General features: G+C 44.5%; 1 protein-coding gene across 4 annotated transcripts in view; it reads right to left on the bottom strand.

Annotated features, from left to right (window-relative positions):
• The window catches only part of FDFT1 (farnesyl-diphosphate farnesyltransferase 1), a 40,999-nt gene extending 24,724 nt beyond the window's left edge, over nucleotides 1–16,275 (bottom strand). For 2 of the 4 annotated variants that reach the window (XR_007151456.1, XM_047855108.1), the window contains exons 1-2: nucleotides 6,707–7,245; nucleotides 5,685–5,868 (exon numbers count right to left, since the gene is read on the bottom strand). Coding sequence is in view for 3 of the 4 variants with exons in the window: in XM_047855108.1 (XP_047711064.1) it covers nucleotides 5,685–5,868; nucleotides 6,707–7,107 (585 nt within the window). In the remaining variant the exon portion in view is untranslated. Of the gene's footprint in view, nucleotides 1–5,684; nucleotides 5,869–6,706; nucleotides 7,248–16,053 lie in introns of those variants that run through there. The other 2 variants (XM_047855110.1, XM_047855109.1) reach the window with 2 other exon arrangements.
• Nucleotides 16,276–17,818: the final 1,543 nt, after the last annotated feature.

The raw sequence follows: 17,818 nt of genomic DNA, 5'->3' as shown, positions 1-17,818 counted from the left end.
TGATCAAAACACAATATGGAAACACCATGAAACTTCATAAAATGCTACAAAATATTAATAGAGGCAACACACAATACTGAAAACAGTTAACAGACTTTATTAATCATCAGAAGTGTGAGAATGACTTGGTCTGTGTTTGCAGAAATGTTAGAAAAACTTGTTCAACAAACACCTATACGTAAGGACCTGAGGAAAAACCAGCTGGTGGCACAGCACGGGATTCAGAGGCCTAAGATATTTTACCATTACTCTGAATAACATAAACTGTTAAACCCCATAAGTCCGGGGTCCCTGGGTGGCTCAGTCGGTTGAGCTCAGGTCATCATCTCTCGGTTTGTGAGTTCAAGCCCCACATCAGGCTCGCCACTGTCAGTGCAAAAAAACCTCCCTCTCCCCCCAAAAATAAAAATTGAAATTAAAAACAATCCCAAAAGTCCATAAAATCAATCTAATCTTTCCAGAACACTGTTCTTTCCAGAACAGCTGGAAGACAAAGCCAAAAAGTCATTTCTATTATGGACTGAAACAAATGAGCAACTCTATCAAAGGGCATCTGAATCCGAGTCTCCTTAGGACCCCATTCTTTCAACAGATCCTTGACTAGGTCATTCTGTTTATGAGAACAAAGACCAGTGAGGTGAGGAAAGAGGAGGGGCTTAGATTCTTAAAATCAAGCACACCAAAAGAAACACTTCACTGCTGACTGTGAACCATCCCCTTCAACAACTTTTTGGGACTTATCATTATCTAATTATAGAATTCAAAAAATGAAAACAAAAAATATCTAGGAGGGTGCATGGGTGGCTCAGTGGGTTAAGGGTACAACTTCAGCTCAGGTCATGATCGCAGAGTTCATGAGTTCAAGCCCCGCTTTCTGGCTCTGTGCTGACAGCTCAGAGCCTGGAGCCTGCTCCGGATTCTGTGTCTCCCTCTCTGTCTCTGTCTCTGTGTCTCCCCTGCTCATGCGCGGTCTGTCTCTCTCTCTCTCTCTCTCAAAAATAAACAAACATTAACGACAACAAAAAAAAGGGTGATAGTGAAGAGCCCTATGTCTTCCCAGACACCTGAGGGAGGGAGAGCACTAAGGGGCTCCTCCGTGCTTGGCACCCAGTTTCACATACTCTCTAGGAGCAACAGCAAGCTCTGTTGAGTGAAATGAGCCACAAGGACGGTTTTTGTTTAAATATTTATTCATTTCTGGGAGAGCACAAGTGGGGGGGGGGGCAGAGAGGCGGTCAGAAGATTTGAAGCAGGCTCTGCGCTGACAGCACAGAGCTTGAGACGGGGCTCGAACTCATGAACTGTGAGATCATGACCTGAGATGAATTCAGACACTCACCCGAATGAGCCACCCAGGCGCCCTGAGCCATGAGGACTTTTTACTGTCCCTCCAGGTAACTGTGTTTCACAACTACAGATTTCTAGGTCCTTGAGTCACACTCAAGGATAGCATGGTGAATCCGCTTGTATAATGGAGAAAGGCCAAACACCAAAGTAGGGGTTCAAGGGTAGCAAGACATTTCCATTAACCTATACTAAAAATTCCTTATAAATTTCAGGACGTTATGATCAAAACACCGGGTAATTCTACCTTCGCTTATTTGCCAAGTCCTGTTTTTGACCAATTTTTATAAAGGCAGTAAATGGGGCGCCTGGTGGCTCAGTCGGTTAAGCGTCTGACTTCAGCTCAGGTCAGGATCTCACGGATCATTGAGTTTGAGCCCCACATCAGGCTCTCCACTGTCAGCCCAGAGCCTGCTTCGGATCCTCTGTCTCCCTCTCTCTGCCCCTCCCCTGCTTGCATGTTTTCTCTCTCTCTCAAAAATAAAATAAATATTAAAATATATAATAAAAAAATAAAAGAGCAGTGAAATATGCCAATGATTAAATATTAAAACTACATTAACAGAAAATCATACAAATAGTAAATCACTAATGAAATATACTTTGTAACTAATTCACAGCTCAATAAATATTATTATTGCTATTATCATTTAAAAATAACCCCATGTTATCTTGAAGACTGCTAGTTTCCACTAGTACCAGGTGAAAAAGATATCTCATCCATAATGTACAATGAGAGTTCTAGAAAGCCTGACTTTCAAGTATTGACCACTAAAGCATAAAATACCAGGTTCAATCTCAAGGCACACACATTGAGGAAGTGTGCACTTAGACAGAACTCTCTGTCTAGGCTTATGCCTAAAATCCACACGGCCTGGGATGAAAGTTATCTTAAAATTATCAGTCGCTTGTTAAACGAGTAACTTGTGAAACAGTACGTTCTGTTCTCCTGCCTTGACAGAGATACCTCCACAACAGCCTGAAGGCCTCAGGTGTGAATTTACAATTCCCTCAGGACTTGGTTCCGAAATGCAGCAGGGCAGACCGCTGATCCCACTCCCAGGCTGCACCCACTCTGTCCAGCACGAGGAGGCCTAGGGGTGCGGTGGCTCAGGGAATTGAGGGTAGGGAATTCCAGACACTCAGAGCACAGTCTAGAAGGGGAGCTGCATCAGTTCTTGCCACCCCACCCCCCACCCCTTTGAGAGTGAGGAGCCCCCCTTTTGCCTCAGAGTAGGGCCCTCCTTGCTTCAGTCTAACAGCAGTACTGTGCGGGGCACCTGGGTGCCTCAGTCGGTTAAGCGTCCGACTTTGGCTCGGGTCATGATCCCACAGTTTGTGAGTTTGAGCCCCGCATCCGGCTCTCTGCTATCAACTTGGAGCCCGCCTGAGATCCTCTGTCTCCCTCTCTCTCTACCCCTCCCCCACACCCTCTCTCTCAAAAGTAAACAATAAAACATAAAAAAAGAAATGGCTGTGTGCCATGTCTAAGAAAGAGCAGTACTGTGTGAGTGAGGCCAAGTTATCTATTCTGCCTTTAGGCCCTTGCCCAAAACTGACTGTCCGCCTAACCAGACGGCTTTACCTTTCAAATTGTGCATCTTATTTCAAGGAGATGGTGGGAGAGATCAGCATGTGCACAAACCTTTCCTTAAGAAAGGCACCATGAATTTCCATATATTTCTATCTCAATCAAACAAAAGGCTGAAAGGACCTCCAATTCAAAATTACACTCTCACAGGGCGCCTGGGCGGCTGAGTCGGTTAAGCGTCTGACTCTTGGTTTCAGCTTAGGTCACGATCTCATGGTTCATGAGTTTGAGTCCCGCATCAGGCTCTAGGCTAACAGCACGGAGCTTGCTTGGGATTCTCTCTCTCTGCCCCTCCCCTGTTCACTCCCTCTCTTTCTCTCAAAATAAATAAACCTAAAAAAAATTAAAAAACAAAACACAGTTACACTCTCACAAAACACCTAGCTCCCATAGATTTCACATTCATAAGGATATAAAGGGTTAACAACAGCAAAATAATGATGCCTGGCCTGTACTCTCTGTTCCCTTCTCCTCTTCCAGGGCTAGTCTCTGCTTTCAGGACAGTAGTGCCTGTCAGCTCTCACTCTACTCCCCAACACAGGAAAAGATAGATTTAATGCTGCAATTTTCTTGAACAAACTGTCGTTTTTCCATTGCAATGCAGTATTTATAAAGGAGAAGATTTTGGTTTTCTAAGCATATTGGAATTATCTAAACATTTATCAGCTCTACCCCCCCCAAAATTATTCTAGCATTCACACATTTTCATATCTATTTTTGCTGAGTGGATAGGGGCACCCTGATTTTTAAAATACCTATGATATTTTCCCATGACTAGAAATTATTTGTTATGAATTTACTCAAGTCAAAAGTAGTTTGGAAGGTTTTTTTTGGTTTTGGAGGCTCTAGCTAGAATATCACTTTTTAAAGTGAGAATACACATCAATAATAAAGGCTCTGGGAGCAGGGCACCTGGGTGGTTCAGTTGGTTAAGCATCTGACTTCGGCTCAGGTCATGATCTCACAGTTTGTGGGTTCGAGCCCCACATCAGGTTCTGTGCTGACAGCTTGGGGCCTGGAGCCTGCTTCGGATTCTGTGTCTCCCTCTCTCTTCCCCTTCCCCGCTTGCTCTCTCTCTCTCTCTCTCTCTCTCTCTCTCTCAAAAATAAACAAATAAATAAATAAAGGCTCTGGGACTCTGTCTGCAGCACTTTCTCTGCATTAGTGGAGTGTCACAAGCTCATCAGTGAATGTCTGTGGATTTCCAGTCAGAGGAAACCCAACCTCTGCTCATGTGAGAGGTACCCTGGGAGAGTCAAATCACTGGTACCCTCTCTAGGTGAGAGCTCTAATTCCTCACCTAATTACGCGTCCCAGGTTCTTCTTCCTCTCTTGTATCATAGCAGTGCACTGGATCAGCTCCACCTAATAATTCCTCACAGACTTTTTCTTTTGGTTTGAATCATACCGTATTTTTTGTCTTTGACAGTGAAGGTATGATCTCAGTACTCTGAAATAGCCCTTTCTCACCCAAGGAGTGTCTCAAACATTCTTCTGTAATGGGTGGATTCCTCGCCTCCCCACTGGAATATAGACCTGTTTCAATGGCAACAGCCACGTGAGGACTATTCTTCCCCCCAGATTCTAGAAATTGTGCATAAAAAGAAGGGCTTCTTTGGGCTCTTAGAGAACATGAGACTTTGCTAAATCAAACCTTTATATATAAGATATGAAAGAAACACTTATTTGTGTGATAAGACATGCAAATTCCAGAAAAGACCTAATGACACGTATAACATAAACTTGTCAATTTTCTAAAGCTCAAGAGTTTAATTATAACCCACTTTACTCCAACAGAATGGACTAAACACCTAGTATTTATAGAATACTTAGTATGCAGCAAGCAATCTTCTAAGTACTTTATTTTCATTTATTTATTTTATTTTAGAGAGGGAGCGTGAGTGGGAGAGAGGGGCAGAGGGAGAGTGGGAGAGATAGACAGATAGAGACAATCTGAAGTAGGCTCCACCCTCAGCATGGAGCCCAATGCTGGGCTCTGTCTCATGACCCTGGGATCATGACCTGAGCTGAAACCAAGAGGTGGACACTCAACCAACTGAGCCATCCGGGTGTCCCTAAGTACTTTATACATATGAACTTATCAAACCTGAGAGCTCTTAACTTTACAAATGAGGAAACCAAGGCACAAAGGCCCTAAGTGGCAGGGCATCATTGTGCTTGTCAGTCCTCACCCCAGCTGCTAAGAGCCTGCTCCCTACCCCATGGCGACTACCCGTCAAGAACAACATCAAGAACAACACATCCACACTACCAGGTTAAGGGTACCAGAAGCCTTCGGCTGTATTACATGGCAACGGGTTTTGTGAACGAGCCTGAGAATCCATCTTTTACCACACTGGATTTAGAATGTAACTTTCTGAAGAAGGAAATACTGGACTTCCCAGCAACATACTGGTAACAATAATAGAAGCTAACACCATTCTAACCTGTGTTAAATCTTAGAAATCTCACAGCAATACTATGGGTAGGTATTATTATTATTCTTCATCTCTATAGATGAAGAAACTGACATTTAGACAGGCCACATCACTAAGCACCGGTTACTAAGTGGAAGAGGTGGCAGTCTGGCTTCAGAGTCTTGGCTACCAGAGTTCTTACCCAGCACAGTATATGACACTGTCCTCAGACTGCTTATTTCACTGCTCTCTCCAGGTATGGGGGCTAGCCGCCAACTATATCATCAGTTATCAACACAACCATAGGCAGAAGACATTTGTAATTCCACTACCGTTGGGAAGTCCTCTAGCACTTGTCGATCCTTCTCCTTGCTCTCCATATACCGCCAGTCTGGTTCATAAAGGTAAGAGTGGAAGTTGTGCAACAGTGGGACCTTTTTTTCTACACTGATGGTCATGTCATCTTCCAGAGTGTCCAGAGCCCGGAGGACCAGATAAAATATGCATACCGCATGGCTGTAAAAAATGGAAGAACTATTAATGTAACAGATAAACATCCAAAGATATGTATTTTAAAATAACATGTCATGAATGCAAACCTCCTATAGCCTTACCTCTAAAGAACTCTGAAAGGAGAGCCAAACCCTTTTGTACTTAATGAGCCATCTCAGCTTTCTTTTCTTAGATGGGAGCAATGGACTTCAGTGGTTTATTTATAAAACACGAAATAAAAAACCTAGCAGCTGGATGTCACAACTACTCCCAGAATGAGTTACATTTAACTACTGTAGAACAACCATACAAAGATCAGCAAACCAAATGTTTACATGGAGCAAATATTTTGCAGATTAAAATGTCAAAAGACGCTAAAACTTCTCGGTATAAATGCTATCATACACCAAGGCAATTGGTCTGGGTTCATGTATGCAGCCTGCACAGCAGCAACTTGGGAAGAATTAACCCCATACCAGAATTGCAAAGCAGCATAAGGGAAGCCAAGAAAAAAAAATGCATGACCTCCTCAGAGACAGGTTCCGCTGCCAGGACTAAAAAAAGTTAATAAACACCACCATCCACTCCCCCCCCCCCCCCTTCCTCCCCGCTTCCCTGAAGCTGGGCCCACAGGGCAACTACTGGATGGCTAAACGCCTGGAAGGGCATTCTAAAGTAAATACATGGGTGTTCCAACGAGACATTGCCTTCACTCAGGTGGGGCATGAGTGGGGCACGTTCTAGCTGAGCCACAAACGGAGACTGCAATGATAGGGACTGTCAGAAAGTAGCTTCGAGTGGCTCAAAGTCCCCTGGAAAAGCCTTCTTGCCCCAAGCAAAAAGGAGCTGTCTGGCCACTCACCGCATTTCCCCATCCAGCGCCTCGATGACAGCTGCGAAACTGCGACTAGTCTGATTGAGATACTTGTAGCAAGTTTTCAAGCTGCTGCTGAGCGAATCCTGCGGGCAGAGAACACACACGGCGGTGGGAGACGCGGCGGAGCAGGAGTGGGAATGGGGCAGGCGGCCGGCCACCGGTGGGCTCCGCAGCCTGCCGCAGACGCCCTCTCCGCGCGGCCAGTCCTTGGAGGGCCAGGCGGCGGGAGGCAAGGGGCAGCCGCGTGGCGGGGAGCCCGCGCCCGTACCCCGGGGCGCCGCGGCGGGGCTCAGCACCAAGGTCCGCTTGAACAGGGACATGGCCTTGGTGCCGCAGGCGGCTGCGGCCATGGAAATCGCAGGGCTGGCGTAGAATTTTTCCTCCATAGACCCGAGCCGATCCGGGAGGCGCGCCCCAGAGGGCGGGGCAGGCTCTCCCTCCACCCCACCAGGCCAGCGGTAGGCCCAGCGGCTGCGCGCCTCTGCCCGCCCCGCCCACCCAGTCGGAGGGGGGGGGGGGGGCACCGCCCTCCTGAGGTCAGCCCCGCCCCCGCGGCCCCTGGCGGGAGACCCCTCCACCACCCCCACCTTCCTCCTGGTCTTCCCCGAGTCCGCAGAACCCACTGATGGCTGGCGGAGCCCTGTCCCCTCTGCCAAGCTGGCTTTTCCTCCTGATGACAGAACCTCTCCTTGACCAGACTTAAGTCGGGCTCTCTGGACCTTACATTTCTGTGCTTGTGCCTATCCCCGCAACGCCCAATTTTAGCAATAATCCTGCACAGGTTAACCTTGACCGTCCTGCAGGGTTCCTCATCTCCCATCATCCCATCGTCCTGGCCTGCCTCCACCAAGAATCCCTTTAGGTTAGATCCTTTAGCTAGAACGCCCCTCACCCCAGATGTTTCATCTCAGTCATTTTCCATCCACCGACCCCTTCACTCTGCTCCTTGGCTAGAAATTCCCACTCTTCCTTGTCGTATTCGAAACTGAGCCCAAGTCTATACTGGGGTCTCTTTTCCCCTTTAGTTTTTCTGAATAAAACCTGTTTCTCGCACTTTACTGTCCACCTCTGGCTTTTAACACCTGTTGAACGTCTTCTATCCCCTGGAAAGCTAGCTGTTACTTTTAATATTTCTAATCCTCTTTCTCTTTCAAACTAGTGAGCTGTAATGAGCTGCTTCCTGAACTTTACTCTTCCCTAAGGAAAACGAGAATCATTTTTCTAGGAAAAAAAAAAAAGCCATGTTTTCAATTCAAGCACATCTCAAAGAATTGCTGAGCTATTTTACGTTCACAAGAGAATTCAGTGTGAAATACAGAGTTTCCATATACTTACTCTCCCCCCAACCCCAGTCTCCTCACTGTCTTTGTAAGAGAAGGAAACATTTGAAATATCAAACAGGACAGTGGTTAAAAATATACATATGGCATATCACTAGTTGGATATACCACTTTGGAATGTTAACAATGAACCCTGAACCCCAGTGGACCCATGTCCTTTTCATATGTGTATATTAACTAAATTTCCTATCATGGATGCATATCATACTGTCAAGAGAGTTAACCTTTAAAAAAAATATCATATACTCATGAGAATTTCATTTCAGTTCAATTAAAAAATGTTCAATTAAAAAAATTATTAGTAAAAGGGGTGCCTGGGTGGCTCAATTGGTTAGGCCTCCGACTTTGGCTCAGGTGGTTTGTGGTTTGAGCCCAGTGTGGGGCTCTGGGCTGATGGCTCAAAGCCTGGAGCCTGCTTTGGATTCTGTGTCTCCCTCTCTCTATGCCCCTCCCCTGCTCACGCTCTCTCTCTCTCTTTCTCTCAAAAATAAATAAACATTTTAAAAAACTTGAATTATTAATAAAAATTAATATTTACTGAGTACTGTATATTAGTAAAATCATTTAGTGCAGTGTCTGGCATATAAAAATACTCAGTGAAGGTTTGATGAATAAATGAATACAGAGTATTTAAAAACCATTCACCAACTCCTTCCCTCTCAAGTGTGGAGAGGCAAGGCTTCACAATGAAACAAAAGAAACAGAACAACAGCTATTCCTGATCTCCATGGCAAGCTCTCCACATAAACTGTTGTTACCAGGCCACAATGATGCCTTTCTCCGCACTGCCAAATGTTTTAATCCTCAGCTATACCTAATGGCTTTGGGGCTGATTTCTAACCATGAGTTCCATTAAAAAGCTGGACAGCAGCAACCTTAAAGAATACTACCCCTCCTTACCAACACCTCCTCCACTCTTAAAACAAAGTCAATAACTCCCTTCCCTATCTCCTTCCATCATTCTTTTTCGGCCACCTATTTGTTTCAGTTCCTCGCTCTGAACAGTAAGTTCTTCAAATTATCAAGAAGATATAGGAAGCTCTAACTACTAAACACTGGAAAAAACTCTGCTCACTATAAAAATTTCCACTGCTTGATTCGCATGAGTTGGCAGGCAGGGGAGGGTGGAAAAAAAGTCTAGGGCTAACTGCTGCCTGTCCCTAGAGCCTCCTGACATTATCCATTGCTGTCTGAGATGAAGTACACTCCAGAGAACTCTCAAGTAAGAGAAAACAGGGATGAAGGGCATTTGGAGGAAGAGTGTGCAGTGGCCAGAAGTGCAAGACTGAGCTTCCAGGACTGGGGCTCCAGCCTCAAGTTCCACAAGCTACCAACCCTTCTGACAGCTTTCCTTAAGACTTTAACACAGATCGCTCAGAATAGAGAGAAACCCTACACACGGAGCCAAATTTATGTAACAATAAGATTAATAACTACCATATGTTGGGCAGATACTACGTGCTAAGCACAATACAGACATTACCTTTTACCCGTACAAAACGCTTTAAGGAAGATATTACAGACCTACACCCACCTACCTCGAATCTTCATGGCCGAATGCGTGCAGAATTCAGAATTTTTAGTGTTGTAGAAAGCAGGCAATAAGAAGCACATACAGCCTCAGTTGTTATGGAGTAACGTCCCATAATTAATTGTTAATATTTCTTCTGCACAGCAGTGTGAATATACTAAGCCAGGATCATTTTGATTCAGGGCAGGTTTGCTGCCAAATGATTTTGAGCCACATTTATGAAAACGCTCCTCATTTTCAGGTCATTTGCCAGTTGGGAAATTGTGGCCAAGGGCCTGTGATCAATATTTCTACTTTATAGATGAAGAAACTGCTGCCTGGAGCTTAAGTTACCAAAAGTTATTCAGCTAAGAGTCAGGATTTAGACTTGATAGAAGCCAGAAATGCATCATGAAAATCTGTTTTTTCCACTATGTGCCCCTCTAAGTGATGTCATACAACTTGCAGGTGGCAGCAAGTCCCTATTTACTGAAACGCTCCTAAAAATTCAGTATAAATTAAGTTTACTGAACCCTGAATCCTACAGCCAAATCCTTTTGTGACAGAAATAGTCAGCCGTCAATATCTATGAAGTGTACATTTCCCCCCAGTTTCTTTGTTAATTAAGAGAGAAACTAAGATCATGTTAAGCTAAGGAAAACGTATGGTCCTATGTTTCCTCTATTTAACTATTTTCTTTTTTAATGGCTCTTTGGGCTTAAAAAGGACTCAGAAAAGCTGCAGGCAACAAAACAAATAATATTATACTGTATTGTTCATCAAATCTTGGAGCTAGAAGAGTCTCACTTAAAAAGAAAATCAAGAGATTATAGCGTGGAAGGTCTTTCTCCTACCTCCTTACCACTTCTCTCTCTAGGAATAACCAAGGCTACCATTTTCTCCAACACTCTTATTTTATAGAGGAGACTTGAGAATGAGAGCAGTCAAGTCTCTAGACTCTGGGGTAAGGGGTGCTAACCCCCACACTGTAGAAAATCTGCATATAACTTTTGATTCCCCAAAACCTTAACTACTATTAACCTACTGATGACCAAAAGCCTTGCTGATAGCATAAAGTCAGTTAACAAATAATTTCGTATGTCATATGTGTAAGTTTGAGAAAAGAAAATGTTATTAAGAAAATCCTAAGGTCGGGGTGGGGGGGGGGGGACACCTGGGTGGCTCAGTTGGTTAAGCATCGGACTTCAGCTCAGGTCATGACCTCAGTTTGTGTGAGTTTGAGCCCCACACTGGACTCTGCTGTCAGCACAGCAGAGCCTGCTTGAGATCCTCTGTCCCCCTCTCTGCCCCTCCTCCACTAGCGCTCTCTCTCTCTCTCAAAAATAAACAAACTTAATGGGGCGCCTAGGTGGCTCAGTGGGTTAAGCGGCTGACTTCGGCTCAGGTCATGATCTCATGGTTTGTGAGTTCGAGCCCAGCTTTGGCCTCTGTGCTGACAGCTCGGAGCCTGGAGCCTGCTTCGGATTCTGTGTCTCTCCATCTCTTGGCCCCTTCCCTGCTCATGCTCTGTGTCTCTCTGTCTCTCAATAATAAATAAACGTGTAAAATAAATAAATAAATAAATAAATGAAATCATAAGAGAAAATACATTTATAGTACTGTACTGCATTTATCAAAAAAATCCATGTATAAGTAAATCTGTGCAGTTCAAACTCATGTAGTTCAAGGGTGAACTGTATTTGCTTTTTTTCATTCTCTCTCTCTTCCTCTAGCATGTAAGTAAGGCTCATAAAAGCAAGGTCTTCACCTATCTTGTTTGCTGTTATATCTTCAGCACCTAAAATGATATCTGACATGCAATTGGTGGTCACATATTTGGGAAGGAAGAGAGGACGGGAGAGAGGGAGAGAGGGAGGGACAGAAGGAGAGAGAGGAAAGGAAAGGAAAGGAAAGGAAAGGAAAGGAAAGGAAAGGAAGCTAATCTACATCAGATTAAGAAGGGAAGAAAGGAACTAGGAATTATAGAGTATTTGGGACGCACCAGGAGTGACAGTGGTGGGATCTAATCAGCTATCTGAGGCCAGTCAAACCTAAGCTCTTCATCGAGGGCAAACTAGAAGCATGGAGGTTTTCAGACTAGCCTGAGTTGGCATCCTGGATCCACTTCTTGCAAGCCAGGTGACTTTGAATTTATCTGATTGCTTTATGCCACTGTTTCCTAATCTGTAAAATAGCAGTAATAATAATACTTCTCACTTTCGGGCTGTTGTCAAGATTGACTAAGTGTGATGAGTTACAAACTGGCCACAGGAGTTTATGGCTCTTTCCATCAGGGGATACGGTTTTTCTCCACATCCTTGAATCTGGGTTCCCTTGTGACTATTTTTGGTCAATAAAACAGTAGCAAATGTGATTCCAACAGAGGCTTGAAAACTCCAGCTGCCATGCGGAAGCCAAGGGCTAGCCTGCTGTATGATGAGACACATATGGCCTGGTCTCCCCTTAACACTGCAGCCTACAGCCTGCTAACCACCAGATGGCCCAGCCATAAGCCAGCCAGCCAGCTGAGCAAGCCCAGAAGAAATCAACCAAACTGGCCCGGACTAGTAGAACTCCCGGGCTCTCCCAGATGACTAGGAACTAAAGTTGTTGATATTCTGAGTCACTGAGTTTTTTTGTAAATTGTGGTAAAATATACATAAAATTTATCACCTTAACCATTTTTTTTTTCACCTTAACCATTTTTAAGTGTTCAGTTCAGCAGTGTTAAATACATTCACATTGGTGTGTAGCCAGTCTCCAGAATTAAGTCCCTCAGTTTTGGAATGGTTTGTTACTCAGAGAAAGCTAACCTAATACACTGAGATAACAGACTTGAAGAGCTCAGCGTAGTGCCTGGCAAACATAAGAACACAATAAATGATGTCCATTGCTATTATTAGGTAATTATTATCATTATTAATTTGATTATTCTAACTCACAATATAATTTCTTCCCAATCCCACCCACTTGTCGAATTTGTGTTCCAAAAATGTTGCTTTCATTGTGTCATAGTTCTGCCCTTAACCATCACCTGCTTTATTGATCACAGCTAAGCTTTTGGACTCCCACATGCACTTAATGAATTTTATACTTCTAGCTTTCACTCTTTCATTTCAGCCAAGTTGGTTTCCTCATCATCCCACACACATCAGGCTTAGTCCTATATAACCTGGCTCATGGTAGCTTTTACTGAAGATCCTCCCCACTAAACTAAATCTAACACTTTACAAAGTACTTTTCCTGTGTTTTCTGAAACTTTTCCCTCTAAAACATTTCTAATTTCACTAAAATTTCCTGAAATCAAAATGTACTTAAGAATACTTGGCACTCCCTAGGCTATCTTACTTTTGTACACCTATTCTCCATTAGATTTTGAACACATCAGAGTGGGCATTTTCCACCCTGTGTCCATCACACTCAAGTGGGTCAATTTTAGCTGAATCTAGATAATCCTCTGTTTGAGGCGCCTCTGTGGTCCATCACCTGACTGATAAGCAGCATGGTGGGGTTTAGAGAATGAACTCTGCAGTCAGACAGCCAGAGTCAAAGACAGTCTCCACCCCTGAATAACTAGACCTCGGGCAATTAATTAACCTCTCTATGTCTCTGTTCTTCATCTATAAAACAGTAAAAATAACAGTACCTTCCTCATAAGATTACTGGAAGGTTTAAAAAATAGATGCAAGGAGGTGTATAAAATAATGCTTGGCACACACAAAGAGCTCAATAAACGTTAGCCATTATTATGAAACCCTTTATCTAAAAGGTAAAGATCTAGGTTTAAAAAGTGTTTCAGCACAGGGGCACCTGGGTGTCTCAGTCGATTAAGCATCGGACTCCAGCTCAGGTCGCGAGCCCCGTATTGGGCTCTCTGCTGTCAGCACAGAGCCCACTACAGATTCTGTGTCTCCCTCTCTCTCTGCTCCTCCACCACCTCTCAAACATGAATAAATAAAACATTATATATATATATGTGTGTATATATGTATGTATGTATATATATATATGTGTATTTTTTTAAAGTGTTTCATCGGGGCATCAAGATGGAATAAAAGGTCTTGAACAAGTGCAATTAGGAATCTGACTGACCCCAATTCTAAGCCCACAGCATGATGAGACTGCCTAAAAAAGACAGTGAATGTGATAGGTAAGATGGAGAAAAGGACTTTAGTTGTATATGGCCCTTTTATTTCTTAACAAAAAAAAGATGAAGCAAATATAGCAAACACTTACTATACGATATAGTTAATCTTGGAAATAGAAAATGGTTTGTTAGAGTTTTTTCAGTATTTTTCTACTTGCTTGAAATATTTTATAATTAAAATACATTTTTTAAAGCGAAAGCAGTCTTCAACTATGTTACACAGAAATACTGCATCCATAAAGAAGGAATTTAAAGTTCTGAAATGCGCAGACCAACCCGAAAGAGTACTGTTCAACTTTGGACACTAGACTTTAAAGGGAGAGAGAACAGGCTGGTAAATGATCTGGAAAGAATAACATATAATGAATAACTAAAGGAAGAACACAGAATATTTGGCCTGGCTATCAGTATTCGTAAGAACAGGAGAGTTCTCTTAAAATATGTCAAGTGCTGGATTACAAACATGGATTAGACCCTGGCTCCAGGGGGAGAACAGAGTGAAAACAATCCCGCTTACTGTACTAGAAGGTAGCACTTCCTAAAATCGAAAAATGTCTGGGGGGTGAAGTGGGCAAGTCTCCAGAGGCAGTTAACTACTTGTCACAGGTAGTGCCCAGGAGACTGTACAAACTGGTTTGTAAAGCAGTGACTATGCGTTTTGGGTCACAGATCCCTGGAAGGATAGGATAATAGTGGACACTGTTCTCTCAAAACACACAAATGTGCACTAACATAAATGTTTGCAAATAATTTCAGGAAAGCTCCAAAAACTCTCAGTAAGAATCTCTAATTAAATACCTACTGAACAAGGCACAGGAGCATCCCTCAAAAAAGGACTCCCCTGTCCCACCCACAAGTGATTTTTCCCTTTTATAAATGTCCTTATGCATTTACTATATTCTGCCGCATTTACTTAAGTTTATCTTGTTTAAAACGCTAGAGGTTTCTTGGGGGTAGTGTACCCACCTTTTATTCATTAATTCACCAAAGGTACATCGAACAAGATTTCCACAAACAAATAGCTTAAAAATCCAGAATCAAATATAGAATCTTGGATCTGAAAGGGATTTGGGGACCACCATTCAAGACCGTGGGGCCGATATAAGGTAAGCAGTACTGGAGAAAATGGTTGAGGGAGTTTCATAGGTAACTTGTTATGGTGCTTTTCTAAATTTTCTGTGAACAGTCTTACAATGTCTTATTCACTTGACAAGATGGGGAGCATTTTGTGTGTCCTATTTGTCTGTGCATGACATCCTGCCACGGTGCACCCACCATAACATCTAGCACAAAACAGGTGTTTAAAAATGTCTGCTGAATGGTCACTAGGGGTGGCACTGACTGAAGCTAGACCCTGAAGGATGACATGGATCCTGAGTTATGAAAAAAAATTTTCTGATGGGAAATTTAAAGTGTTTACTTAATAAAGGACACCAATTAAGAGTGCATTTAAGCAAAAAATAGTATGTGTGATGTTTCCATTGGCAAAAAGAATTTAAAACTTTTGATACAACCCACTAATTCGGCTGAATGTATTTATTCATCCACTAATCACTTAAGAGTAAGTTTCTTGTTGGAATAAATACCTTTGTAAGCATTCAGTTAACAAAGGATACAAGAATGAGGCAGATGAAATATAAATAAATAAAACCAAGTCTGGCCTTCAAGCAACCAACAATGTTGCTAAACGACAGACATGCAGGTAACTAAAGAGCTTGGAAGAGTAAATATGTGTTATAAAAAAAAAAACCTAAGAAGCACTGGAGAATAAGGGATTGATCAGACCCAAGGAAAGTGAGGGAAGCTTATAGAAGAAGTGATGTAACCGAAAACTGGAAGGATGAGCAAGGTTTCATTCCAGAAAAGGTACTGGGACAATATCTGCATAGCTTTTTACATTCACCAAATTCTCTCACAGGTCCTCCCCCATTTAATCTACCCACACAATCTCAATTTTGCAATCACCAGTTAAGACACAGATAACATCAATGCTCAAGGACAGAAGGAAAAGTGAAGAAAAACGACCTGGCAAGCAATGTCTTGAAAGAGCAGAAACATCAAGACAACCTGGGGTAGGGTTGGAGTGGGAAGAGGAGGCCTACCACCTGGGCCCCATTTGGGGTTAGGAAAGCAAAGTTAGGCTGGGCCGGTGGGGCCGCCAGAAGGGGCGGGGGTCTGCCGCCCCGAGGGAAGAAGAGCGCCTGAGGCGTTTGGCACCCGCTCGCCGCACCCTCCGCCCAGCATTTTCGGCCTGGTCGGCCAGGCCCCAGGCCCCAGGCCCGGCGCCGCGCGCAGCCGCCCCGCCCCAGCCAGGATGCAGGGATGCTCGGCCCACCTGGTCCATCTTGGGAATCACCTTCCGCCGGCCCCCCATCTGGAAGCGCAATAGGTTGTAGAACTCCTCGGGGCGCCCCAAGCACTTCACGAACTCCATTCTGGCGGCGGGCGGCGGGTCCCGGGGATCGGTGCTCACCTCCCGGTATACCTCCGGTGGACACCCGCCCGCACACAGCAAAAGATTAAAGCCAAGAGGCGCGGCGGGTGGGGCGGGGCGTAGGCGGGCCCAGTTCATGATGCCACGCCCACATCCTGCCCATCTCAACGGGTCCCTGGCTCTCGCGCCGCTTCTCGTGGGCTCGCGGGGTGGACTGACGGTCTCTGATTGGCTAGGACCGCTCGCACCAGGCAGACGCCGGCCAATCGACGGTAGGATGAGTCTGGCGTGACGACCACACCCTCTAAGCTAATTGGAGATGAGAAAGGAACAGGCGAACGGGATTGGTGCTTCTATGGGGGCAGGCCTTTTCCCTCTCTCTAGGTGGAGCTTGGGGCTCGAGCACAGAGGGAACCAAACCAGGGCGCTGCGGCGTAGGTGCAGTGGATTCTGTCTCAGGCACGGGCTTTTGGTGAGAACCAAGCAGAGAAGAGCCCAGCGGGTGACAGTCCGCTATGATTTCGTCAGTAATCCCTCCACCTGTTTATTCGTGTTTGTCCTGTCGGCTAGATTAGCTCTTCAGTGCCGCGCTCTGAGCGCCGCCGCGCACCTCCTGTGCTGGATCCGCGCAAAGCAAAAGGCGAGTGGGCCCACCACCAAGGTGTAGGTGCTTACTGCAACACAAGAGAGCAAAAGCTTGGCATAGTCATCCGCGGCCCTTGCAACCCCATGGAATCCCGGGCACCTGCCCCCAGCAGTAACACCCCTTCTTTGCCCGCTTCACAAAGCCTTTCACTTTTTTCTGGCTGATATCACTCACTCCTGGAAATTCAACAACAGGAGCTCTTTAAATAAGTGTTTTAGACCCCATTTTGTCCCCAAAATGAATTTGAAGCGTTTCTATAACCTCTGTTACAGGGATGTGGAAATTTGTATCTCCATCTGAGATCGCTCCAGTCCTAGAAACGACTTGCTACTGCACACTCCCACACCCAATCTATTTTAACACAGCAACCAGCAATCACTTTGAATTTAAGCCAGATGCAATCACTGCCTAAAACCCTGAAACCTCTTCCCTGTTTAGTAAAAGCCTAAGTCCCTACAAGTGTCTACAAAGGCCTGTATCATTACCCCTCCACCCCCATTACCTCTTTGGCCTCCATCTTTTCTCTCTCCCCTTCTCTGGCCCTAGGGCCTTTTTGTATAGCTGTTCACTTCACCCTTCCTGCAATATCTTACCGCCAGATACCCAGCTCCTTCATGTCCTTGATGAAATCTCACCTTCTCATTTAGGCCCACCCGGATCATTCTATTTTAGACGGTGTTTGTCCCCCCACGCCCACCGCACTGCTGATCCCCATCCTGCTCTAGTTTTCTCCATAGAATTTATCATGTGCTAATATAATACAAGGTTTACTTATGATGATTAGTGTCTGTTTCCTCTTGCTGGAGGAAGATGAGATAGATCTTTGTTTTGTTCACTAACACACCAAGTATCTAGAACAGTGCCTGACACATACTAGTTGCACAATGAATGTTTACTGAACTGAGCCGGACCCCCTCTTTGGTGTTCCCCAAACAGTGCAAGCTTAACATGTCCATAACTGAAATCTCCCACTGAAACTGTTTTTCTGGTGAATAGCACTAACAACCTCTCAGCTGCCAA

Source organism: Prionailurus viverrinus, chromosome B1 (assembly GCF_022837055.1).
Source record: "Prionailurus viverrinus isolate Anna chromosome B1, UM_Priviv_1.0, whole genome shotgun sequence".
Classification (NCBI taxonomy): Eukaryota; Metazoa; Chordata; class Mammalia; order Carnivora; family Felidae; genus Prionailurus; species Prionailurus viverrinus.
The sequence above is the reverse complement of the archived record's forward strand: the minus strand, read 5'-3'. Positions and strand labels throughout refer to the sequence as shown.